General features: G+C 52.9%; 2 protein-coding genes across 7 annotated transcripts; one reads left to right on the top strand and one right to left on the bottom strand.

Moving 5' to 3' along the window:
• Positions 1 to 414: 414 nt before the first annotated feature.
• On the bottom strand, positions 415 to 3144 carry ASPHD1 (aspartate beta-hydroxylase domain containing 1). Its single transcript, XM_006896615.1, has 3 exons — positions 2274 to 3144; positions 1038 to 1151; positions 415 to 524 (listed from the first exon to the last, which is right to left on the bottom strand). The coding sequence occupies exons 1-3, from the start codon at positions 3142 to 3144 to the stop codon at positions 415 to 417; spliced, it is 1095 nt and encodes a 364-aa protein (XP_006896677.1).
• A 1810-nt stretch (positions 3145 to 4954) lies between these two features.
• On the top strand, positions 4955 to 25059 carry SEZ6L2 (seizure related 6 homolog (mouse)-like 2). 6 transcript variants are annotated; one of them, XM_006896535.1, is made up of 18 exons: positions 5042 to 5120; positions 5998 to 6129; positions 6747 to 7046; positions 8774 to 8913; positions 9163 to 9364; positions 14003 to 14188; positions 14868 to 15036; positions 15507 to 15670; positions 17404 to 17604; positions 18157 to 18295; positions 19081 to 19277; positions 19388 to 19582; positions 22083 to 22274; positions 22648 to 22839; positions 23345 to 23383; positions 23535 to 23652; positions 23778 to 23874; positions 24487 to 25059. In XM_006896535.1, the coding sequence occupies exons 1-18, from the start codon at positions 5042 to 5044 to the stop codon at positions 24514 to 24516; spliced, it is 2772 nt and encodes a 923-aa protein (XP_006896597.1). In that variant the 3' UTR covers positions 24517 to 25059. The 6 variants fall into 6 exon arrangements, with proteins under 6 accessions (XP_006896599.1, XP_006896602.1, XP_006896597.1 ...); XM_006896538.1 differs by having other exon boundaries at positions 5998 to 6143; positions 6965 to 7046; positions 24487 to 24708; XM_006896537.1 differs by lacking the exon at positions 5998 to 6129 and having other exon boundaries at positions 4955 to 5120.
• Positions 25060 to 25096: the final 37 nt, after the last annotated feature.

The raw sequence follows: 25096 nt of genomic DNA, 5'->3' as shown, positions 1-25096 counted from the left end.
TCCCCCGCCAGTTCTTCCCACCTCAGTAGCTTTGTACTAGCCTGGACTGGGCCTGTACTAGCTGCTTTACTTTTTCTCTTTCATATTATTTATTATTTTAATTTTTTATTAAATTATTGGAATAAAGCTGAGGTGAGGTTCTGGTACTGGTTCGCAGGGAGAGGGACAAGAAGATGGCTGGTGTTAAAGAGGTGCCTAGCTAGCAGGGTGGGCGAAGAGGTGAGCCCTGGCCCAGCCCTTTCCCTGGTCACACAGCCCAGTCCTGGTCACAGGGAAAAAAGGAGTCGGGAGTGAGAAGAGGGTTCAGAAGTCTGTATTTTGTGCTTGTGGCAAGTTCCAGTGCCCATCCTCACAGCCCAGCTATCCCTAGATGGCCATCCCAGAGTGCAGCATCTCCGATGAAAACACTGCCCTTCAGAGGTCTGGTGCGAAGACAAAATCAAGGGCCTGGCGCTCAGCCCCAGCCACGTTGGGGTGCCAGAGGTCCACAATGAAGACCACACGAGGTCCATCTTCAGGGGACCCTAGCATAAAGGGAAATAAGCCAGAGCAGCTTACATAAGTGCTTACATGCCAGGAGCACTCAAAATATTGATAAAAACAGATAGCAAATAGGTGCCAGACACTGTCCTAATCCTTCATACATATTAGCTCTTAATCATTAGAACAAACTGAGGAACACCGTAATTGTGCTCATTATGTACAAAGTAACTGAGGCACAGAAAGGTTAAGTAACTTGCCTGACGTCACAGTTAATGAATGTGAACTGAGAGAGGAACCTGGGTACCAAAAGCCCAAGGGCCTGTGCTGCTAACCTCTCCTGGTTACATTAACTTATTTAAGCCTTGCAGTCACCTGATCAGGAACGTGGTGGTTCCGTTTCACAGGTGACTGAAGAAGTCACGTAACTTGTTCGAGGTCGTACAGCTGGACAGTTGTGCCAGAACAGGAAGCCAGTTGGAGCCCTCTAATTCTGTTCCCCCTTAACTCTAGTCTTCACCCAACGCTCACCCCTGGTCGGAGGGGGAAACCCTTACCATTATGTGCCACTGTGTGCAGGAAGGAATCGTCCACAAGTAGACAGTGCCCCTCTGCCCAGCACTGGGGTTCACCGCCAACCACCAGCTCACATCCCGGGGGGATCTTCAGACCTGTGGAAAGAGACTTGGTCATCTAACACCCCAGCTTCTATCCAAGGAGCCCACCTGATTGTTTACTCTTGAAGCAGATCTGAGGGTTGAATGTATCCCATTTCCAAGGTGACATCTCTTTGGAGGTTGTCTTTTTGCTCTCTGGAAAGTGAACCGAGGATAAGAAAGAGTAATGGATTAAAGTGCTAGGAGATAGGGAGGATGCAGAGCAAAGTGCAGTCCTCTGTGCGAGAAAGGAGAAAGACTTCATTCAGGACGTGGCAGCTCCTCCTGGGCTTCCTCAGCCTTCAGAGTGCTAAGCCCTGTCTCCTTCAGGAGGTCTGAGAGATGGCAGGCTCCATCTTGCTTTCAAATCGAGAAACATAGGTGCTGTGAGAAAACAACTGATAGCTCGCTAAGCAGGAGTCTTCCAGGAGATGGTAGGGGAAAGGACTTTTCAGTGCAAGGAGAGCATTTGCATCTTCCTGCCTCACCCAGATCCCCTCTTGACCAGAGGATGGCCAGGGAGTGGAGAGGACAAACATGGACACGATCCAGAGCCCAGACTTGATCCTGAAGGCTAGTGTACCTTCAAGCATAGGACACAGTGCTCTTAGATGAGACAAGGTCAGGTACAAATGGCAAATGTAAATTGGTTAGTATCCCCCCCCCTTAAGACATCAAAAAGAAAACCACAGTTTGTTTGATGTGACCACAACTCCAACCCATCGCCGCCCATGACTCCTTTTACAGTTACAGCATGCATAGCTAGATAGCTCAGAGAAACCAATATTTTGTTAGAATTTTGAGTTCCCTTTTTTTTTAAAGTTTAAAATTGTTTTCATGAGTACTTTGAGCTTTAAGGCAGACAATACAAATTCTCACAGGCCTACAAAGATTTTTTGTTTTTAAAACAAGAGGGTGGGGAAGAAGCATAGAAGACAGAGATGGCAGATGGCCTTGGCAAAGTTTATGAACATGGTGTGCAGATAAGAAGCCCAGGAAGGGAGCGCAGATAATGGGGAGTCATGGAAGACCTCTGAGAATGAGGGCATGTTTGCAACAGCAGTACAGAGTGTTTAGGTGGCACCCAGGAGGGATTCCTGGGGACAAAGAGGATGTCTGTAGGCAGCATGTACTTACCTAGATGGCATCTGACCCGGGCATTGGTGGGCCCACAGCGACCCTCAAGCCGGGCCCCAGGCAAAAGGACAGAAAAGCCAGCGTTGCCGAAGGTGTTGCCACTCATAAAGCTCCGCAGCCCCCTCAGTGCCCTGTAGGCCCCAGGGCACCGGCGGCAGTTGCTGGGTTGACATCGGCCTGCTTGGTACAGCAAGAGCTGGTAGCACCCAGGGGCTAGGGGCAAGGACCAGCCCCGAGGCAAAGGGGTAGTCCCTGCAAAGTCCCAGCTCACAGCCCTAAAGTCCCGAAGGATGGCAGGGAAGCTGCTTTCCAGTAGCTCCACGTCATGCCGCTGGGCATCCCGTGGCACAAAGGGGGCTGAAGGCAAGTCTGGCAGGAAAAGCAGGCCTGGGCGTTGAATGCCCAGGACCCCCGGCCCCCCTCCAGGGCCTGGTCCGCCCTGAGCTGCCCGCCGTACCCTGCCCATCCCAGCCCAGGAGTAGCGCCTGGCATAGGCTCGAAGACGACGACTCACTAGGCCTTCTGCCCGGGGTCCTTCCCCAGGGTCTCCAAGGCTCCCTGAACTTAGTCTGCCAACCTCAGAGCACCCACCAGGCCCACCTCCAGCCCGGTTCCCAGCCCCCAGGGCCTGTATGTCCTGGGAGCCCAAACGGTAGCAATACCAGAGGAAAAGGGAAGTGAGGGCCCCAAGGAGCAGAGTAAGAGCTGAGGAGGCCAGGGGCAGTGGCCATGAGGGCACAATGGGCAGGGAGGCCCTCGCCAAAAGACTTGGGGCATCCCCCAGGCCCAAGCCCCCCTGTCCTCCCAGCTCTCCACTGGTCCCTTCCAGAGCTGCTCCCTGGTCCCCCCCTAGGCTGCCTCCCCTCCACATTCCCACTCCTGGTCTGACTAGTGGAGGCCTCTCTCTTCACTCTGTCTCCCTCACCCTCTCTACTACACCTCTAACCCCTTCTTCCTTTCTTCTCCTTTTCCTTTCTCCTTCCAAGTCTCCTCTTGCTCTTTGCCCTCCTCCCTCTTTTTCCTTCCCACACAGTCTCCCCTCTTCACCAGAGGTCTCCCCTGCTCTCTTTTCTCCTCCTACCCTCTTTCCCCCCTCCTGTCTCTCTCCTCCTTCCTTTCCCACTTCCCTGGACACCAGTCCCTGCTCCACCTGGATCTGCAGCCCCGGGGACCGGGGACCGCAGCCTTCCTCCACGAAGGCTTCTCTCTCTCTCTCCTTTCTCTCCTTCCAGCCCCAGCCCTAGTCCCGCTAGTCCTGCCTCTCTCTCGCCCACCTCTCCTCTACTCAGATTCTTCCTTGGCTCCCACTCACCCTGACGTCACCCCTCCCCACAGCGCTCTCAACTCTGCTACCCTCGCCCCCACTCTGCGCCCTGAGGCAGCTGCAACTCGGTCTTAATGGGAGGGGGACTTTTCTCTAGGTCTGCACACCCCCTTTCCGCCCCACGTGGGGACAGCAGGGAGTCCTGCACCAACCTCGAGCCACCCTGCAATGCGAAAAGAAGGCGGCAGGGACCGAGGGTGGGGGCGGAACAAGTCCAGGGGCGGAGCTCAGACTGACAAGGCTAGCGTTAGGGTACTGGGGGGCTGGGACTCCAGTCAGTCCATCAGTGGGCCTGCGATTCCCCTCTTTCGTCTTGACCAGAGCGAGCTGCTCCAGCCAATCACAGAAGGGCTCGCTCAGGCGGGGCTGAAAGAGAGCTGTCCGCGCGCTGGTGGTGCTGAAAACAGCGCACTCCAGAGGCGTGTCAGGGAGCCCCTGAGACCAAAGGCAGAGCCGCCTGGCAGCTACATAGGAAAGCGGGGCCCTTTCCCTCTAGGCCGTGTCTGTCACCCGGGACGAGTGGGAAACTCGTCGTTTTTCTGGTGGAGGGGGCGGTACATTCCTCATAACCTTCTGAAAAGGAAAGGAAGTCCCATGAGGGGTCAGGATGTGGGGAATGGGGCATGTGGGGAGGCCAGAGCAGGTGCAAACCTGGCTTGCCACTTCTCGGCGCCGTGGGGAGAGAAGATTCGGATACCAGATGTGCTGGAATGATGGGGAGGGGAAGAGTGGGGATGTTAATTACTGCTGGGACCAGAGAGTTTCCTTTGCCTCCCTGGGGGCTGCGGGAATGAGGGTTAAGGTCCCCCGCTCAGATGGTCCCTCCTTCCTCCCTCTGCACTTCCTCCTCCCCCCCACCCCAAATAAATCCAGGCCCCTCCCCTCGCCCGTCCCCAGGATCTGACGTGGGCTCGACACCTTTCTCATTTCTCCCTCCTGCGGCCCCAGTGCCCGAGCTCCACTCTGCTGGTTCCGCAACCCCCTCCCCTTCCCGCCAAGCCCTGTTAGAGCCCAGTGTAGACCATCCTGTTTTCCAACCCACCTCAGCCCTCCAGAAACCGCCTTGCCCCTCCCCATATTCCCGGCTTGGAATTCCACCACCCGTGGACTCTGGATCCGATCAAGAGGGTAAACCACCGATCAAGAGGGTAAACCACCGGGAGACCTGGCCTTTGGGGCCCGCTCAGCCCCACCCCCTGCAGCCAGAGCCGCGCCTCCTTTTACCACCCACCGGGAGCAGAAGACCTAAGAGGTTGGGCAAGGGGGGGCCTCCAGGCACCCCCCCAGCCCAATTTTGCCCCTCCACATCAGGGGTGCAGAGATCATCTTGGCTGACCGCTTGCAGGAGCGAGAAAAAAATTAAGGGAAAGATAAAAGACGAAAGAAAGGTGGCAACTAGATTATTTAGGAGAGGCGCAAAGGAGAGAAATCGGGGTGAGTCGCCATGGGGACTCTGGAGGCCCGACACCCGTCAAATCTGCAGCTACTGTTTCTAATCCTGCTGAGTGGTCCCTGGATTCAGGGTAAGAACAAGGGAATGTGGGGGTGGGCTCCAGTCCCCGTAGGGTCCTCCGCCCTCCTTTCTCCAAGCATCCTGAGCCTTCTGAGCCTGCGGGGAGGGGGAGGGGAGGGGAAACACGGACTGGGAAGGGCCATCCAAGGCCTTTAGGTTTGTCCGGAGACCCCCTCCTCATCTTGAAGCGTTCGGAAAATGACTGAGGGACTCTTTGGGCCGTATATTAGGGGTTGAATCCAGAAAAGAGAACTGGGGGAGTTGGGGGTGGGGGTGTTTCTGCGGAGGTGGCAGAAGCACGCAGGATACCTGGGTGGGAGATGAGGGTGATGGGAGAGACGCCAGACGCTGCACACACGAATGTTCTTGTACATATGGACAAAGACAGATGGTCAGAGACGGGGCTCTGAGACCAGCGAGTCAGTCTCGTACTCTGACCCTCAGCCAGACTCTAGGGAAGGAGACAGAGACTGCAGATAAGCAGAAGGGGAGAGAGACCGAGAGAGGAGAGGAATGTCACCCCAAAAAGAAATCCAGAGAGAAGCTAGGCACTGTGGAAGCAAGGGCCAAGAGGCGCCACCAGACTTGGGTACAGCACCACCGAGGTGAAAATGGAGTCAGCACTGACTCATGCCTCTCTATCCCAACAGCAGCACAACCTCTAAGAGCCATGCTTTCTGAAGGCCTGGTCATCTAGGGAAGGAAGGGAAAGTAAAAGAGTTGAACTGGGAAGGAAATCTGGGATCCCTTCCCCCAAACTTGGCTCTCAGCCCATCCTGGGACCCTGAGTCCCCACAGGCCCAGCTGACAGAATAAAGAAGGAGGAAAGTTCTCTTAAGGGAAGGGAGTGGGAAAGGGGAGGGGTTCACTTGACTTTATTTCCCTAGGTCTGCCCCTGACTGAGGAAGAGACACTGGCAGAGCCTGGAAGCGAGACCCCAACAGTGGCCTCCGAGGCCCTGGCTGAGCTGCTCCATGGGGCCTTGCTGAGGAAAGGCCCTGAGATAGGCTACCTGCCCGGTGAGGACCCCCGAGTGGTGGAGGCAGAGGGAGAGAGTCCCGGGAGTTGGGGAGTCGGGCCAAGGGAGAGGTACCCTAAAAAGGCCATTAAAATTCAGACGGAGACAGACAGTTGGAGAGAGAGTCAGACTGGATGCAGACAGAGAAATAGAGACAGAGTGAGCAAGAGACAATCAGGCAGAACAACAGCTACTAACAGAGAAAGACAGATGGAAACTCAGAACCAGGCAGATTCTGAGAAGTAATGGTGGGAGAAAGAAAGATCCAGAGATGTGCAGAGCTACAAAATCAGAGAGATGAGCATATTCAGACAAGTCCAGTCCCAGAGAAGGCAAAGGAGAAAGATGGGTAACCAGGAGAGAGCCAGCTGTGAAAAGGAGGCTGAGAAGCTCAAGGAGACAGGATGGGAGGGGGTGAGTAACAAGTATGGCAGGGCAGGCATGAGGGTGTGGGGATCAGGCAGCTGAAGCCTTGGAAGGAGGGGAGGCAGGGAACTTGGATCTGCAGAGGACCCCAGGGATCTATACCTTATGGGGAGGGCTTTTGCTTTTAATATGGGGCCCTGTTGGTCTCCTTGTTTGGCCCTCATGTGCTCTGACTTTCTTGCACTATCCCAGGATCTGATCCAGACCCCACACTGGCCACCCCTCCAGCTGGCCAGACTCTTGCAGCGCCCTCCCTGCTGTGGGCCACGGAGCCAGGGACAGGGCCTCTGACAACTGCTGTGACTCAGAAGGGGGCCAGGGGAGCAGGCCCCACGGCCCCAGAGCTGCTGACCCCACCCCCGGGAACTATGGCCCCACCTTTGCCGGGCACCACCTCCCCCAGCCCTCAGGTTGGGCCAGAGGGAGGGGAGGAAGAGACCACCACTACAATTATCACCACCACCACTGTCACCACCACAGTGACCAGCCCGGGTGAGCTGATTCAGATGGGAAGGGAGCAGTGGCAGGGAGCAGGCATGAAGGAGAGATCTGGGATTTGAATTGGGGCTTCTGGGTACAGATGGGAGAGAAACTTCTGCATTGTCATAATAATAAAGCTACTATTTATGACCCTATGCTCTGTACCAAAGAGCCCTGGTGGTGTAGTGGGTGAGCACTCAGCTGCTGACTAAAAGGTCTGTTGCCTTAAGCCACCAGCCCTTCCGTGGGAGTTAGATGAGAAAGTCTACTTGAGTAAAGACCACAGCCTTGAGCATGCCCTGGGCCTGTTCTACTCTGTCTTGCAGCATTGCCGTAAGTCAGAATTAACTCCATGGCAATGGGTTTCGTTTTGGTTACTGAGCGCCAAGAAGTCCTGGTGGTCCAGTGGTTCAGAGCTTGGGTGCTGACTGAAGAGAGGTCTATGGTTAGAACTTAGTGGTGCCTTGGAAGGAGAGAGTAAAGGCCTGGCAATCGTTTGCAGCAACGACGACAGCCTAGGAAGTCGTGTGGGTTGTTCTACTTTGTCACATACGGTCTGTGAGACAGCATCAACTCCAGAACACACAACAAAACTATATGTCAAGATCACTGGGTGGTGCAAATGCTAATGAGTTGTGCTCAACCACAAACCTAAAAGGCTGGCTGTTCAAAGCCATCTGGCAGTACCACGGAAGAAAAATCTGGTGATCTGGTTTCTGTGAAGCTGATAGCCGTCGGGGTCCTGCTGCACTGCGGACGGGTCTAAAAGGGATCACAGTACAGGGTCCTGGATGTAATCCAAGTAAAATGTGAAACAAAACTCAAAATCGTACAAAGGACCAGACTCAATGGTCAAATACCAGACTGCCGGGACCCCAGAAGAACTTGACCTTTGGGGAGTCATTCTTTGAGTCTGAAATGAAACTCAGCTTTGTGATTTAATTTTAAACCTAAGCCCACTGTCATCCGCTTGGATTCTAGTCATAGAGAGCCCCCACTGGACTTCCAAGGCCATAAATCTTTAGGGGGTACTGCCAGCTTTCTCCCACAAAGTGGCTGGAAGACTTGAACTACTGACATTTCAGTTAGCAAGCTGATGAGCTGCATAGTAGACAGGCTCATAACCTGCAGAGCTAGTCCTTAGGAAAGCCAACTATACAAGACCAAAAGGGCAGTATTTTCCTAGGTTTAATGCTCTGAAGGCTGGACAGGATAGGCTAAGAGGATGAATGGAAAAGAGAATCACAGGGAGAAAGTGGAGAAAGTGCTGTTACAATGTGGGGATGGTAATGAACGTCACAGTCTGTGTGAAGGTTGAATGAAAAAATGATTTTGCTCTATAACCTTTCACAATAAAAAGGATTTTTTTAAAGAGGGGAGAAAGTTAAGGGGTGCATTGCAGGATGGGCTGAGGGGAGGGAGAAGAAAATGTACAATAAATAAAAATGGAAAGAAGTTATAACCAAGGAAACCCATGGAGCAGTTCTAGTTTGTGACATGTGGGGTTGCAGTGAATAAGCCTCAACTCCATGGCGCTAGGCTTGGCTTGGTTACTATGCCAGGAACCTTTCTGTATGTTTTTTTCTATATTCTGTTTGAACAAGGGGATTCTGGGCCCAGGTGTTAAAGAGAGCACTGGATGGTAATGGGAATTAGAAAGAAGGTATCTAAGGACCCCCAAAGACTGGGGGGACAGGAACCAGGCATTCTCTTGACTCCAGACCCTTGTGTCCTTTTAGTTCAGTGTAACAACAATATCTCCGAGGGTGAAGGGTATGTGGAGTCTCCAGATTTGAGGAGCACCACCAGCCACACCTTGGGGCTCCTGGACTGCACGTACAGCATCCATGTGTACCCCGGCTATGGCATTGAGATCCAGGTAACGGGAACCAAGCATCTGAAACGTCCACATCCTTTATTCTAGTAGCCAGAGAACATAGGCTGTAAGGCCACAACCCTCTCGGGGCCCATTTTCTGACTCAGATCTTCTCAAAGATCCTCCTAGAGTTCTACAATTCTCTCTAGAGTTGACTAATATCACCACAGGGTCTGGACCATCACAAATGGAAAAGGAAAGCAGGAACTCCCAGGGAGTCACCTATGATTGACTCATGCTGGTTTTCTCTAGGTGCAGATGCTGAACCTGTCCCGGGAAGAGGAATTGTTGGTGCTGGCTGGCGGGGGGTCCCCAGGTCTGGCTCCCAGACTGCTGGCCAATTCCTCCATGCTCGGAGAAGGACAAGTCCTTCGGAGTCCAACCAACCGTCTGCTCCTGCACTTCCAGAGCCCTCGGGCCCCCAGAGGCAGTGGCTTCCGGATCCACTATCAGGGTGAGGGTCTTCGTGGAAGGGCAGAGGTTCACACTGAGCAGGGGAGACAGCTCTGGGATCCCTCCAAGCATAGGGATCTGCTGGGGAAAGGGGGGGGCCTCTCCTGCTGCCTGGGTCCCTGGGAACCTGAACCCTCAAAGGAGACCTGTACGTACTTGTCTCCCCATTCTCAGAGGTGTGCACACATTCAGATAGCAGTTCATCTGTTAACTAAACCAGTCTTCATGTTTTTTTGGAGGGTGGGATGAACAGTTAGGTTGAAATCTGATTTCACAATCTAAGTAGAGAGATAAGAAATCAGGATGATCATAATTGAATGAGATAAGGATTTTATTGGAGGAAATACCAGCAAGAAGACCAAGTATCAAAGAAATTTCAATTTCCTGTGGTAAAGATAGAGACACCTTCTTGGAGGAAATGTGTCGGTGAGTGTAAAGGGTGAGTTAGTCAGGTGAAGAGAAGAAGGCAGGCAGGTATCTAGGTGGGTGAAAAAGTACATTCTAAGGCTCAGGGTGGAGAGAAGGTGTAACTTTTTTCTCCCCCCCCTTTTTTTTCTTATTAACTTTAAGTTTTCAGAGACTTAGGGTTTCCATTCATTCATTGTTGCACTTTTCTCCCTGCCCACCTTTCCCCTCCAGTTCGCTCTTCTCTTTGAAAAGTAAAAGAAGAATTCTTTTATTGTTATACAATCCCTCTCCCCAAGTCCACTCCACTATGTAGCCTTCGTTCTAGACTCCTGTCATGACAATAATACCTAATCATATATCCCTTTTAAACAGTTCTCTCCCTCATCTGTTTCAATGCAGTATACATAATTTATCATATCTTTCTCAGTCTCCTCCTGAATCCCGATGTCAGTCTGTTTTACAGCAGTGGCACTATGCAGTATTTGTCCTTTTGTGACTGAGATATTTCACTCAGCATAATGTCCTCCAGGGTCACCCATTTTGAATAATGTTTCATGAGTTCTTTGTTTTTCAGTGCAACATAGTATTTATTCCACTGTGTGAATGTACCAGAGCTTCTCTATCTATTCGTTTGTTGATGGGCACTTGTTTCCAACTCTTTGCTATTGTGAACAAAGCCGTGATAAACATGGGTGTGCATGTATCTGCTTGGGTGGTGGTTATGGTCTCTTTGGAGAAGATGTGACTTCTTGAGGAGTTAAAGTAATTCAGCAGGGAAGAAAAAAAGAATTATCCTATCTGTGTATCCTCTGTGCCCGACAATCTCTTCTGACAGGGATCAAAATGCCAATCTCACAGCACTCTTGGAAAGATCATGAGTTCATGCGTCCCAAGTGCTCAAAACAGTGGCTGGTCCACAGTGAGAATCCAGAACGTGATTATTGCTCTCATAGTACAAGCACAGAGTGTAGGGGCTGCAGGGGGAGAGAAGTGGGCTGAGAGCAGGCTGGGACGTGGGCTCGCTTTAGCTCATAGAGGACCTTCTGAGCTTCAACAAGTTCAAACTGCTTTATCTGGCAGGTGAGGGGGAAGCATTTGTAAATGTTTTAAGCCTTCAGAGAGTGACACTTCTGCGAGCTGGGGGTGGAATCCATCCATGCATGCCTACATTCATGGGCGCTCAGGTGTCACCCCAGGTGACATAGGTGCATGTGCATTCATACTCACACGAGGGTTCAGGAACCTTCCATCGTGCAAATATGTGTTCTAGCATACATGGTGCGGAAACAAAGATCCTGGCCCACTGTCCTTTCATCCTGTGTCTCTTCAGAAACGGAAGGAGCTGCATGTTGGTCAATTCCTGTGTCACCTCATGACCTTCCCTGGTTTCATGTCCCCTGCCCCCGTGATCTCTTTCCCATCATCCCTTGCGGACCTTATCCAGACAGAACTTGTGTCTCTTTTTTCGTGTTGCCACCCCTGGCATCTCTCATCTGCTTCTCCTGGGGCTCAGAAGCCCGAGGGCTCAAGTACACAAAGGTGGGGTACCCAACACTTGGCCGATTAGTAGAAACAAGTGAGCTAAGGGCATGTACTTGGTGGCAATTGGGCCTGGTTGGTGGAGCACTCAGGCCGACCCTGGGGCCCAGCGCCAAGTGCTGGGCTTTGGATATAGCAAAATGGCTCTGCACTGTGTTCTTTAAGCAGCTGTTTCCCCAGGGTATTTAAAATAGGACTCTGAGGCTAAGTGGAACATTTGGGGAAGCAGGGCTGTTGCATAAATTGGCCTTCATTACCTGCCTCAGTTTTCACTGCTCCACAGCTACACTAGGCACCCGTGGGGCCAGAGTCCAACCTGCGCTAATCGGAGCCCCCTGGGTCAGAGCAGTTACAAAGGATCTGTCTCCCCCCAGCCCCCCAAGCCAAGGTCCACAGATGGTCCCATTTACAGAGCCTTTCACCACCCATTCATTCACTTCTCACAGCAACCCTGGGGGATGGCTGTTGTTAGCTTCAGCTCCCAGAGGCAGGAAAGGACTCAGAGGTCATGCGAGTTGTGCAGCCACGTGAAAACTCACTGCAGAGTTAGATGCCAGAGCCTGGAGTTCCTGCTTCCCAATCAGTCGTTCACGGAGGCCGCTCACCAGCACTTTTTTGAGCAGCTTTTCTATCCCAGGTGCTTTGTGTGTTGTTGGCTTTTAGTTGCTGCTGTTTGGGTTTTTAATTTAACTTTCTTAATTCTCAGAGGTATGAGTTATTATTGCCACTTCCAGGTGAGTGGCCCCTAGAGGTGCACCTGCTCAGAGTCATTTAGCTAATAAATTGTGGTGCTGGGACTGGAGCTCTACCATTCCGCACGGGCTGCTGACATCAGTCCACTGGACTTTTAGAAGTCTAGGGAAGGAACTGTTTTAATAAGGCTTGGTTCAGTCCCATAGGAGCAGCAAGAGACAAGGGTTAACATAATGATTAAATTCTGCATGCAGGACTGTGTACAATGGGAATGTCAGGAAGGCTTCTGGGAAGAGGGCATCCTAAGATTACTCCCTGAAGGCAGAGGAAAGGGGAGAAGAGGGCCTTTTACGTGGGGACAATGATGTGAGCAAGAGCATGGAGGTGGGGTCTGAAGGAATTAGGAAATCGTGTAGGACGGACAGGTTGGAAGTGCTGAGAACCAAATCGGGGTGTTGCTGGATTGGGCTCCACTGGGGAGAGTCTGGAATATCATTCTACAGCATTTGAACTTGTTTCTATGGGCCACCAAGAATCATTACAGAGATGATGCAAATCATTGTGTTCTAGGTTGGTTTTGAATCTGTCTACCTTAGTAAACCCTGAATCTTTTGCATCTCTGTCCCACTTACCCACGCAGGATGTGCTTGTTGAGTTACAAAGTTTGAAGAGACAGTGGGTCAGGTCTCTCAGAATTCCTCAGAGCTGGAGAGTTTGAGAATGCAAAGGTCCAGGCGAGGTGGTACCTCACCCACGCCGTCTGCTAAGCCAAGCGTGCCTTTTTCCTTCAAGTCCCGGCTTTGGTGCACCTCCTCCAGAAAGTCCTTCTTGATGAGCTCTGCCTCATTCTGAATCAGATATAAAGCTCAGTCAGGACCAAGTCCAGAGCCCCACATTCACTGCCAAGTCACTATTTATTCATGTGTTTGTTTTCTCCCATTGGTTACCTAATAAAGGTGTTAGAAGGCTCACAAAAACAACGCGCACAATATAACTATGTTGCTGTCGTGTACCACTGAGCCAGAACTGACCCATGGCTGACCCTCCAGTGGATTTTCAGAGGCAATTAGTCACACGGGAGTAGATTGCCCATCTTTTTCCCACAGAGCAGCTGGTGGATTTGAACTGTATGCCTTCAAGATTGCAGCGCAGCTCCTCACCATTAGGCCATCAGTGCTCCCTATACAGCTTAGAGCCTAGACAAAATCATGGGCCCCAGCGGTTGTACCAGCCACAGCTGCTCGAGACTAGCTATAATCAGTGCTTCCTGGCAGCCAGTGCGAAAAGGGAGGCTACCCACGTGCCACTCATGAAAAGAAAGGAGAAAATAAACCCGCTCCTCAGGGGAAGCCAGGCCTTCCTTAGCACTTAACTCTCACCAGGAGCACGGAGTATTAAGCGCTTTCGGGCCCAGAATAGTCCACGTTCCCGTGAGGCTGCTCTGGATGAGAGCTGAGGCCTGAACGCTGCAGTGCCCCTCGGTGGAGGAAGGCCTGCGTGTGTGGAGGGGAGAAGATGGCATAAGGCGCGTCGTTACTTAGCACCTCATTTTCTGCATCTAGAAAATGACTCACAGAGTCTTTCTCTGCCTACCTCCAAAACACTGAATGAACTCACTCTGGAAGTAGAATCAACTCTCCAGATATCATATTGTTATTATTACAGCTAGACAGACTTCGATGCTCAGTTGATTTCTGTGACTATACAGCAGATGAGTGCCGGGATCTGGAATAACTCCTCTGAGCCTTGGGATCCTCATCTGAGAAATGGAGACGAAAGTGGGTAGATGGCAAAGACCAGGAGAGAGAAGGGACGTTGGCAGCCTCTGTGGGAGAGGAGTTGGGCCCATATGCAAAGCCCTTCTTCTTCACCTGGCCCCCAGTGTAAAGTTAGTGTTTGCCCCTGGATTCGTACAGGAGGGGAGCAAGCGCTCCAGGGCTTGGTGGGAGGGGGTGCCTGGAGGCCTCAGTCCTTCTTCTCCCTCCTCTGCCTCGTCCAGCCTACCTCCTGAGCTGTGGCTTCCCTCCCCGGCCAGCCCACGGGGACGTGAGCGTGACGGACCTGCACTCGGGAGGCACCGCCACCTTCCACTGTGACTCGGGCTACCAGCTGCAGGGCGAGGAGACCCTCGTCTGCCTCAACGGCACTCGGCCAGCCTGGAGCAGTGAACCACCTAGCTGCATGGGTGAGTCTCCTGCCACCGCGCATGGATGCTTCCACTCCAGATACCCTCTCAGAAGAATGCTGTCTTGGGGGATCTTCAGCTTTGGGGAGAATTCATCTTGAAGGGTTTCTTCCCTAAAGAGTCCCTGTCCTCGGGTCTCCTTTGGAATCTCTTTATACTGGAGCCCCCTCTGTCCTCAGGAATTCTCCTAAGATGGCCCAGCTGGAGTTTGCATTCTGAGCCTCACCATTAGGAGGTGACGTCCCTTCACTAGGGCCAATGTCATCCTACGAGGAACCTTCCTCAGTTTCATAAGGTAGAGGGTCTCCATTCTGGGGATCCCGCCTGTGGAGCCTTCGGCCCAGAGTCCCTGTCTCCGGAAGGCTCTGTCCTGAGTCCTTCCGTTCTGGGCATCCTTATTACTGGATCTCCATCACAGATCCGAGCCATGCTGTCTTCATCCCAGGCTGTTGCTACCTGCAGGATCACAATCCTGGGGATACCCATTCCAGGGGCATCCATCTTGGAGCTTTTCTATTCCAGATGTGGACCCCCTGCCGAAGGGGCAAACCTGTGGGGCAGAGGCCACTCCTGGGCCAGGCCCTGACCAAGGTTGTGGTTACAAAATCTCTGGGAAGGGCTGAGGGGCCGAGGAGAAGGACAAGTGACCCCAGACTTAAACTGTACCTTCTGCCAACAGCCTCCTGTGGCGGCACCATCCACAATGCTACCCTGGGCCGCATCGTGTCCCCTGAGCCTGGGGGAGCAGCGGGACCCAACCTCACCTGCCGCTGGGTCATTGAAGCAGCTGAGGGACGCCGGCTGCACCTGCACTTCGAAAGGGTCTCGCTCGATGAGGACAATGACCGGTGAGGGTTTGGGTCACAGGGCCACGGGGAGGTGACAGTGATGGCAGACAGACGTGGGCTAGACCCCAGCAGGAAGCCTTAGTGACGTCATTTAACCTGTCCCTTGTCTCTCTCTGTAGAACGGAGATAATAATAGTACCTTCTTCTTAAGGTTTCTGTGGGCGTGAATGAATTAAGATACGTAAAGTGTTTAGAATGATGCCTGGCGCATAGTGGACTCTGTGTGAGCCCTTCCGCCACTAGCGGTGTTGTTATTCTTCATCTGACAAACTCTAATCCCAGATCTGCCGCTGCTTGTTATGTGATCTTTCTGTGCAAGTTACCTATCTTTCTGTGCCGCAGTTTTGTCATCTCTAAAATGAGGCACATTAGAATCTGCCTCCAAAGGTTCTTGTGAGAATTGCATGAGACAAAATGCACAAAGGGCTCTGTAAAAGGGCATGGCTCTCATTAATATCTCCCTGTCCCAGGCTGATGGTGCGCTCAGGAGGTGGGCCCTTATCCCCGGTCATCTATGACTCAGACATGGACGATGTCCCAGAACGGGGGCTCATCAGCGACGCCCAGTCCCTCTACGTGGAGCTTCTCTCAGAGACACCTGCCAACCCCCTGCTGCTGAGCCTGCGATATGAAGGTACTATCCCTTTCCTCCCAGCCAGCAGAGATGCAGTCAGGTGGGCAAAAACACAAATGCATGCTCCATCATTCCTCATCTGGCTTTGAAACTCTGAAAAGTGACTTGTACCCTCGCCCCAAAACTGCAGAGATCACTTCCAATTCCCGAAAGTGGCCTTCAGTATTACGCTTCAGGTACGGCTTGATCCAGACACGCCATTAGAAAGCCGGTTAGCTCTGTCTCTCCATTCTTTGCTTTGTGTTGACTACTTCTCAGGCAGGTGCTCATAGAGAGAGAAACCTCATCTTTTTCCAAAGAGCTTCAGCAAAGATACTGGCGTGGATTTTCACTGGCCTGGTTTGGGTCATGTACCTGTGTCTGAGGCAACACCATAGGGAGGAGCAGGTGCTGTCCTAACTGACATGGTCATACGTGATGTGTCTCCCAACAGGAAAACAGATATTATTACCAAAAGAGGGGGGATGAGATGCAGGCAGATAGAAACTACAGCCATGTGCTGTGGATATTATAAGCTAAACTAAAGGCAGCTTGGGGACAGGATGAAGAGAGCTTGTTCAGAGGAGGTATAAGGAGTTTCCTTCTAGGAGGTCCGTGATCATGTGAGAAGAGGCATTTGAGCCAAGTCTTAAAGGACAGAGAGTCTTTTAAAAGGAGATTGAGGAGAGCATCCCAGCCGGGGTAAAAACAAACAACCTGACAGCCAGTGTGAGCCAAGGTGAGGAGCTGTAGAAAAGCCTAGAGTAACTCAGGAAACAGGTCTGCCTGTGGCCTGAGCAGAGGACTTGTGCCAACAGTAGCAGGCGAGAAAGCAAAGCAGAGATGGAGAGAAGAGAAGGGCTAGTTTCTGTGATGAGTCAGCAGAGGAATCGGCACTAGGCCCCGAGGAATGGGTAGCATTTTGACATGACTGACACTCTATCGGGTAAGGTAGTAGTGAAAGAAGGTAGTGGATTTACAAAATTGGGTTGGCTGAGAGCTCTGAGAGTGCGCCAGCACGGCCCTGGTCCCAGTGAATGAGATCCGACAGTCCTGCCCGGTCACGTGGGGCCTGTGCTTTTCTCTGTATTTCCAATTCCTCATCTGTAGCATCGGCCCCTAAGTCTTGGTTTGTAGATAGTTTTGCAGCTAAGATGTGGTCAAGTGGGTCAAAATGAAAATGTCCTACAGTGTTCATTTTGGTTGGCTTTAATCCCAAGTCAACACTGGGAAGCTTTGAAATGAGCTGTCATTTTTGGATCCTCGCAGCAGCAGGATGGGTAACCAGGGAGGGTCAGAATGCATTGGTGTTTGAGCACATACCTACACAAGCCAGTTCTCCAGAGGCACCTCTTCCCCTACATCACAGTCTCCAGAACCAAGTCTCTGTGGCTGGAAATGAAGCGGTCTGGGTTGCAGACCTGGATCTGTCACGACTCAGCTGGCCAAGTGCCTTTCTTGTCTGTGGATTCAGTTGTTTCTGTTCAGAATAGTAAATGGGATAGGACTAGCCTAGGGGCTTCCCCCCCCACCCCAGAGACCAAGAAAGTAGAATAAATGTGTGAATGAAGAGTGTAAGGGGGGTGTGTGTGTGTGTGTGTGTGTATGTATGTAAAATAAAGAGTGAAAGTTAAGCCCAAAGGCAATAAATGTTTAAAAAGCCCATTGAGTGGCCAAGCCGCGCCCGAGGCTCCAGTTTGAGGTCTCTGGAGACCCATCCTATTGCTTAGCTTCTGTGACTGACTCCTCTCTAGCCTTTGAGGAAGATCGCTGCTTTGCTCCCTTCCTGGCACATGGAAATGTCACCACCACGGACCCTGACTATCGCCCGGGGGCGCTGGCCACCTTCTCGTGCCTCCCCGGATATGCCCTGGAGCCCCCAGGACCCCCAAATGCCATCGAATGTGTGGATCCCACAGAACCCCACTGGAATGATACAGAGCCAGCCTGCAAGGGTGAGCCTTCATCCCCCAAGGAATCTTTCAGACAGAAACTGACTAGTCCTTGAATGGGGAGTTCAGAGTAGGGACCTCCCTGTCCATCTCTTGGGTCAATTCTGTCCCATTCAGGGCTTCTAACAGTCTCTAAGCTGTCAAATTATTGGTAGGCTTGGTACAGACGTTAGCAGACACAAACCCAAATGCCTGCACAGCCGTGCTGGAGTGGGGCTGTCATGGGTGGCCTGATGGTTAGGCTGGCAGTGGGCAGGGCTCTTAAAAGCAGGGCTAGGGATCGAGACCTGGTGGTTTAGTGAGAAGGAGTTATGCTGCCAACCCAAAGGCAGGTAGTTTGAATCCACCAGGTTCTCCACAGGAGACAGATGGGCAGTCTTCTCCTATGCAATTTACAGATTCTGAAAACCCACTGGAGGGTCAGCTGTCAGTTGGTAGCTAGAAGCAGGTGGGTAATAGCTAGGGCAGCGTGAAGAAGACTGGCACGAACAGGAGTGGGAAGGACTTGTGAAATGGGTGGCCACCTGGATTCTGAACCTGACCCCCCTTCTGCAGCCATGTGTGGTGGGGAGCTGTCCGAGCCCGCCGGTGTGGTCCTGTCTCCGGACTGGCCCCAGAGCTACAGCCCCGGCCAGGACTGCGTGTGGGGCCTGCACGTCCAGGAAGAGAAGCGCATCCTGCTCCAAGTTGAGATGTACGTGTGTGTCCTGCAGGGGGAGCCGTGGGTGCAGGATCGGTTAAGTGGGATGTTGACCAGTCTGCCTTCTGAGCCCAGCTGGTCATCATCACAACAATCTGTGAATATGTGGTGTCAGGAAAGAGGGGGACAAGGGTCCAGGGTGGAAGGAGGGGTCGACCCAGGTCTAAAACGCTTGTTTTGAACAAGTGTTTTTGAACAAGGGGTGACCTTGGACCAGGAAATGACCAGGCCGCCTTTCTCAGGAGCTTTTGTGAGAAGGGGTTGTGACCCTCTGGGATTCCCGAGGGGTCCAGCACCCACCTACCCTTGGGGAAGGGAAGAGTCCTTTGGGTTGATTTGACAGGAAGTGGTCATGTGACTAGAGTAACGAGGGGGAGTGGGCGTGGCCAAAGAGTGTGTGTGTGTGTGTGTGTGTGTGTGTGTGTGTGTGTGTGTGTGTGTGTGTGTGTGTGTGTGTGTGTGTGTGTGTGTGATGGCTGTAAAGAGCCAGTGACGATCCAAAGGCGACCAATCAGAGGAGGAGGAGGCGGCCAATCAGCCGAGGGGGAGAAGGATGCGAGAGTGGGAAGGCCTGGTGATGAGCAGGGTTGGGGACCCGGCATCTAGAACTGGGAGGGACTGACAGACATGAGAAACCCATGATGGGTCAAGTCCGAGGCGGGCCAGACCAGGCTAGTAGTGGGAGGGCTGGGTATTGAACAGGAAATTGATTAGGCAGAATCTAAGAGGTCGAGAGCTGGTGGTAGCCCCCCACCTGTATGTGGCTCCACTCCCTGCAGCTTGAATGTGCGCGAAGGGGACATGCTGACGCTCTTTGATGGGGACGGCCCCAGCGCCCGAGTCCTGGCTCAACTACGGGGACCTCAGCCACGCCGTCGCCTCCTTTCCTCCGGACCTGACCTCACACTACAGTTCCAGGCACCGCCTGGGCCCCCCAACCCGGGCCTGGGCCAGGGCTTCGTGCTGCACTTCAAAGGTACTGACTGGGGCGAAGGTTCCTGAGAGGGGCTGAGCAGGCGCCCTGCAGGAGGCCTGGGTGCCTGGAAGGTAGGCCACCATGCCAAAGTCACCACCTTTCCCATGCAGAGGTCCCGAGGAATGACACCTGCCCCGAGCTGCCACCACCAGAGTGGGGCTGGAGGACAGCATCCCATGGGGACCTGATCCGGGGCACGGTGCTCACTTACCAGTGCGAACCTGGCTATGAGCTGCTTGGCTCCGACATCCTCACCTGTCAGTGGGACCTGTCCTGGAGCGCACCACCACCTGCCTGCCAAAAGAGTGAGCCTGCCACCTCCGTCCCCCGGGGCCAGCCTCCATCCACCCTGTCCTTTTCTACCCCTGCCCTCCTCCTGTCTGGCTTCCAACACTTCTCTCTGAATCCTCTTTGGGGCTTCTTTAGGTTCTGCCCTTTGCCCTTTGGGTATCCTGAGCCTTTCCAACTCTGTGACTCACCACTGTCCCCTCTGAGTCCCCACTCTCATCTTCCTGGGCTGCATCCCTCGCTTCCATGTTTGAGGTTCTGCTCAGTTTCCTCTGTGGCCCACGCATTACTTCGTGGCCCCAGCCCCTTCCCACCTCATACACCCCACTGAACATACCCCTCACTCAGCTCATGGTTCTGCATTTTCATTCCAGACCCAGGCCCCAGTCACTCCTCCCAGACCTTGACATTCTTAGCAGTCGTGTCTACACTTGGAGCTGTGTGACCTTTCTCACCGTCCTTTACTGAGCTGTTCCCCCCTTAAGATAAACTCTTTGCCTCCCTAAAGTTCCCATCTGCAGGATTATAGACAATTTGACCCTATGCTGAAGCAGACATTCTTAACTAGTTAGAGTAAACAATCATTTAGTTTTCAAGACTTCAGGAAATATTTTTGGTGTAAGGTTTAAGGTGTAAGGTTAATTTAGGTCAACAATTTCAGGGGGTCATCAGCCATGGAGTAGGTCCAACAAATCTGGGTCCTGTGACAATTTGAAATTATTCCTTACAGTTTCCCCCCTTTTGATCTGTATTCTTCCATAGAACCTTGTATACTTGAGAACTTATTTTGAGGCAGTCATTGAAGCTCTAGCTGAGTTGGGATTACATGAAGGAGTTCAGACCCCTCTAGTTTGATTGAATTTACTTTCTGTGAGGGGGGCACATACCTACAGAGAGTAGTAGTAACTGGTGGATGACTTCAAGCAAGATGCTGAACATCTCGGAGACTTGCTGATAAAGCAGGAATGGGAATTGTGAGGAACGAATGAAAAACTTGTACTGCATGTAAACAGTAAATGGTAGTTGCTATAAGTTCACCAAGGGAACTTTGGTGGCCTAGTAGGTTAAGAGTTGTGTTACCAACTCAAAGGCAGGAGGTTCAAATCCACCAGTAGCTTCTTGGAAGGAAGATGGGCAAGCAGCCATACAATTCACAACCTCTGAAAATCTGCTGGAGGGCAGCTAGGAGTGAGTTGGTTCCAACTTGATGGTGCATAACAACAAAGAAATATGCATTTGGCAAAGGAGTATAGGAAGAGGAATGACTTTATTCTCTTAACGGCAGATTTCCTGGAGGAAGTGGCATTTGAAAGTACTGGGAGTATTTGTCTTTTAGAAGAGCAGAAAGCTGTGGCATCGTGTGGTTTTCTCCAAATTTCAGAAACCCGAGCACAGAGATGTGGGGCTGTCAGTCTCCCATGTGGCCCTGTGAGGCGAGGGAGGAGAAATGACAAGCCTGATTTTTGGATTATAATTTTGTGAGTGACACTGGCAAAAGTGCTGAGCTCCCTGTTCACCGAGGGATGCACAGGATGTGAGGCCTAATGAGAGTTCAGCCAGCGCAGAGGAGGAAGCAAGCTCACGGGCAGGAAGGAGCCTGCCCCAGGTGGCACATTAAACCTGAAGCCAAATTGAGCCCAAGCCAGCTGGATCTCAGTCCAGTTTCTGTGGCCATGACCCTGAGCAGGACCCAGACCCCTGTGCTCTCTGGCTCTGTGTGATTTCTGGCCTGTCATTGACCGCTGTGAGAGGGAGATGATAGTGACACTGCTCTTTTGGGGTCATAAAGGTTAAATGATCATGTCTGTAAAATGCTTGGCAGAAACAAAAATGGCTATGATTATATCCCATGGACTGTCAAAATATCAAGCAGATAATGTCATGGAAAAGGTGCAGCCACAGTTCTCATTGGAGGCAAAGATGAAGCTTCACCTCACATGTGCTGGGCATGTGGCTAAAAGAGGCTATTCCTTGGAGAGGGACATCATTCTTGGGAAGGTGGAGTGTCAGCAAAATAGAAGAGCCTTGATCAGGTGGACGGACACAGTGACTGCAGCAATGGGCTCAAGCATATCAGAGATGGTGAAGACGGCACAGGATGTGACAGGGTTCAGATCTGCTGTCTCTATGACCAACATACTTCACTCAGCAGCACCTAACATCATGACTGACACAGAGGAGGTGTAAAGTGACCAAAGTGACTGAGCGTGATAGGAATGCATTGTGTCCCCTCTAAAGAGGACAACTGCAGTTCTGTCCCAGACCATTTGCCAGGGAGGGCAGTCACTGTTTAGCTGGGACGCTCTGTGCAGCTTGAATATTTCTCTGGAATGGGGGCCTATGGTTGCCCCAAGCATCTCATTTTCCAAAAGAAGTCTGAAATAGAAAACATACTGAATTTTCTCTCTCCAACTCCTGCTCTCTTCATTCTGAGTTGGGGGTGGGATGGAGGTGGGATGGCCCAGGGCTCTTAGCTTCTGGGTCACCTTTTGAGTGAACTTGTCCCCCTGCCCACAGTCATGACCTGTGCTGACCCTGGGGAGATCACGAACGGGCACCGCACCGCCTCAGACGCCGGCTTCCCTGTGGGCTCACATGTCCAGTACCGCTGTCTGCCAGGATACAGCCTGGAGGGGGCGGCCGTACTCACCTGCTACAGCCGGGACACAGGCACGCCCAAGTGGAGCGACCGGGTCCCCAAGTGCGCCTGTGAGTCCGAGGGACACATCGTGAAGGAGGGAAGGGTGGTGGTCATGGGTGGACCCTGCCTGCCGCCTGTTGGACCTGCTCCATCATGGTGGTATTAGGTGCTGGCAAGTCCAGTTCAAGTCCTAGCAATCCTAAGAACAACCGTTCTGAACCCTGTCCTATCCTGTGTCGTCTCACAATCCCTGGCACACTTCAGCCCACTGCTGCAGTGATGTGCCAGTCAGTTTGTTGAGGGTCTTCCCTCCACCTTTCCAAGCATGATGTCGCTCTGCAGAGAATGGCCTCTCCTAGCAACATGCCCCAAGTATGTGAGACGAAGCTTCATCTTTGCCTCCAAGGTGTAGCCGACCCATAATGAACACTTTCCCTGCAGTGAAGTACGAGCCGTGCCTGAACCCTGGTGTCCCTGAGAATGGCTACCAGACCCTATACAAACATCACTACCAGGCGGGCGAGTCCCTTCGCTTCTTCTGCTACGAGGGCTTCGAGCTCATCGGCGAGGTCACCATCACCTGTGTGCCTGGTCACCCTTCGCTGTGGACCAGCCAGCCCCCTCTCTGCAAAGGTGCCTGGTAGACAGAGCTGGAGGCAGGAGGGGCACTTCAGTGTTGGGGACCTAACAGGCCCAGGGAAAGCAGGTAGCAGGTTTCAGACCAACGGGCGACCCTCCAGAGTGCCCCGTTCACCTCGTGTGATGTGCCCAGAAGTCCTAAGGAGATTCAGCATCATAGAATTAGGTGAAGGGATGCAAGAGAGGGGCCTTGGTCTGGAAGTCCCCTGCCCTCTCTGCATAAACCGTGTTTCTCTGTCTATGATAAAGTCCGAGACCTGATTGGCTCAGACTCTCCAGGACCCCTCAACTTTTAGGGGTCCAAAGATGAAGGTAGAAGGCCCTGCTCTGGTCTCTCCCCTGCCTCGCCCCACTGAGGGAAGGAGAAAGTTTAGGTTGAGCGGAGGGTAGTGAGAGGCAGGCCCTCTAGCCCAGCCCCACCGGGCTCCGGGCCCTCCACCCAGCCCCCTTCCCCTCCTGGCTCAGACCCCATCCCCTCCCCTCCCTCCTCTCCCTGCAGTGGCCTATGAGGAACTCCTGGACAGCCGAAAGCTGGAAGGTCAGTGAAGGCACAGGTGGAGATCCAGGCCCTGGCCAGGTCGGGAGGGTGAGGCAGAGGCTGGGGGTAGGAGGTCAGGCCCCGGAGGGGTGAGGCCCACGGATCAGGATCTGGACAACCATGGCTCATTGACCTCTCCTCCTCCCTGCAGTGACCCAGACCACAGACCCATCACGGCAGCTGGAGGGTGGGAACCTGGCCTTGGCCATCCTGCTCCCCCTGGGCTTGGTCATTGTCCTCGGCAGCGGCGTTTACATATACTACACCAAGTGAGTACCGCGCGGGCGGGAGGGCAGCTGGTTGGCACTGACCCCTGCCCGGCCCAGGAGCCTACGGGTGAGAGGCCTCCTGGGCTCACCTGCTGACCAGCCCACTCTCCTCCCACCTTTGCCAGGCTGCAGGGAAAATCCCTCTTCGGCTTCTCGGGCTCCCACTCCTACAGCCCCATCACCGTGGAGTCAGACTTCAGCAACCCGTTATACGAAGCTGGGGTGAGCCCCTACCCTGCCCCTGGGGCACGACAACTCTTACCTCCAGGACCCCATAACTTCCTCTCAGGGGGATGTCTGTAAATCTGTGTCTTGGGAATTTCAGACTCAGCTGATTGAAAATGCTGTCTGTGAGCAAAGCAAGTTAGGGGCGGGAGGGCTACCAATCCAGGACCTTATCTAAAGGCTAAGGTGCTCTGGTGGCTTAATGGTATGGAGTTGCACTGGCTACCCAAAGGTATGTGGTTTGAATCCACCAGCTGCTCTGAGAGAGAAAGATGGGAAATCCCACATGCAATGAACTGCCTCTGAAAACCTGCTAGAGGGCCCAGTCTCAGTGGTTCCAACTCGATGGCACATAACATTCAAAGTCGGCTGTAGCCCTTTGTTGTTAAGTGGAAGGCCCAGCTGCCACAATGGCCAGGATTTAGAATTTTTATTCAAGACTACAGAACAAAGCAAACCAATGCACAGGGCAGAGGCAATCCCCCACCATGACTCTGACCTCCAGCCAGCAGTGCTGGCTGCGTCTCTGGCTCCTTCTGGATGCTTTTCATCCTGCCGCCTCCATCCCCATCTCACTCCAGTAACTGGTCCCACCTCTCTTGCCTCCAGGATACACGGGAGTATGAAGTTTCCATCTGAACCCCAAGACAGAGAGAGGCTGCAGGACCCAGGACGCCCCTCCTTCCTCATCCTGAGCAGGGGAGAGTCCAGGGCCTGAGCCCCCAGGCTCCTGGCCCTCCTCCTCTCTGCTGTGTAAATAGTCTCCCAGTCCCACGAGGGGGCTCTGATGGCCCTGGGACCCTACAGTAAATAAACCAGCACCCTGCCGCCCACCGCCGCCGCCTCCTCTCAGTTGCCAACAAGGGTCTTGCCCTATGCTGTGTGCCCAGTGCTGGCTTCTGGACCCTGGGAGGGGACCTCAGCCCCGGCTGCAACTCCTGGGGTGCCTGTAGCCCAGGGCACCCCAGAAAGACTGCCCCTCCACCTGATAGCGCTACAGTTCCTTTGGTCACTCCCTGATGCCCTGGCCCCTGGGCCTTGTGGGGTCAGAAGACCAGGATGAAGGGGAGGGCTGGGACAAGCCCCTGCCATGTTCCTGTGGTCTCCCCCACCCCACAATCTCCCCATCTTTGCTTCTGGATTTTTGGTTTTGAGCAATAAACAGAAAATCACCATTTGTAACTGGGCTAGTGGGGTGTGGGGAGGCAGAGGACAGTGT

This window comes from Elephantulus edwardii, unplaced genomic scaffold (assembly GCF_000299155.1).
Source record: "Elephantulus edwardii isolate Elephantulus edwardi_28Jun2011 unplaced genomic scaffold, EleEdw1.0 scaffold00186, whole genome shotgun sequence".
NCBI classification, from domain to species: Eukaryota; Metazoa; Chordata; class Mammalia; order Macroscelidea; family Macroscelididae; genus Elephantulus; species Elephantulus edwardii.
The sequence above is the reverse complement of the archived record's forward strand: the minus strand, read 5'-3'. Positions and strand labels throughout refer to the sequence as shown.

What these genes read in the sequence shown, in the direction of transcription:
- ASPHD1 (XM_006896615.1), bottom strand. Translation starts at nt 3,144, where the DNA reads ATGTGGAGGGGAGGCAGCCTAGGGGGGGACCAGGGAGCAGCTCTGGAA. An exon ending in CCGGGTCAGATGCCATCTAG is followed by an intron (nt 1,152 to 2,273) that starts GTAAGTACATGC and finishes CTCTTTCCACAG; the next exon opens with GTCTGAAGATCCCCCCGGGA. An exon ending in GCACACAGTGGCACATAATG is followed by an intron (nt 525 to 1,037) that starts GTAAGGGTTTCC and finishes CCTTTATGCTAG; the next exon opens with GGTCCCCTGAAGATGGACCT.
- SEZ6L2 (XM_006896535.1), top strand. Translation starts at nt 5,042, where the DNA reads ATGGGGACTCTGGAGGCCCGACACCCGTCAAATCTGCAGCTACTGTTT. An exon ending in CACCACAGTGACCAGCCCGG is followed by an intron (nt 7,047 to 8,773) that starts GTGAGCTGATTC and finishes GTGTCCTTTTAG; the next exon opens with TTCAGTGTAACAACAATATC. An exon ending in TACAGAGCCAGCCTGCAAGG is followed by an intron (nt 17,605 to 18,156) that starts GTGAGCCTTCAT and finishes CCCCTTCTGCAG; the next exon opens with CCATGTGTGGTGGGGAGCTG.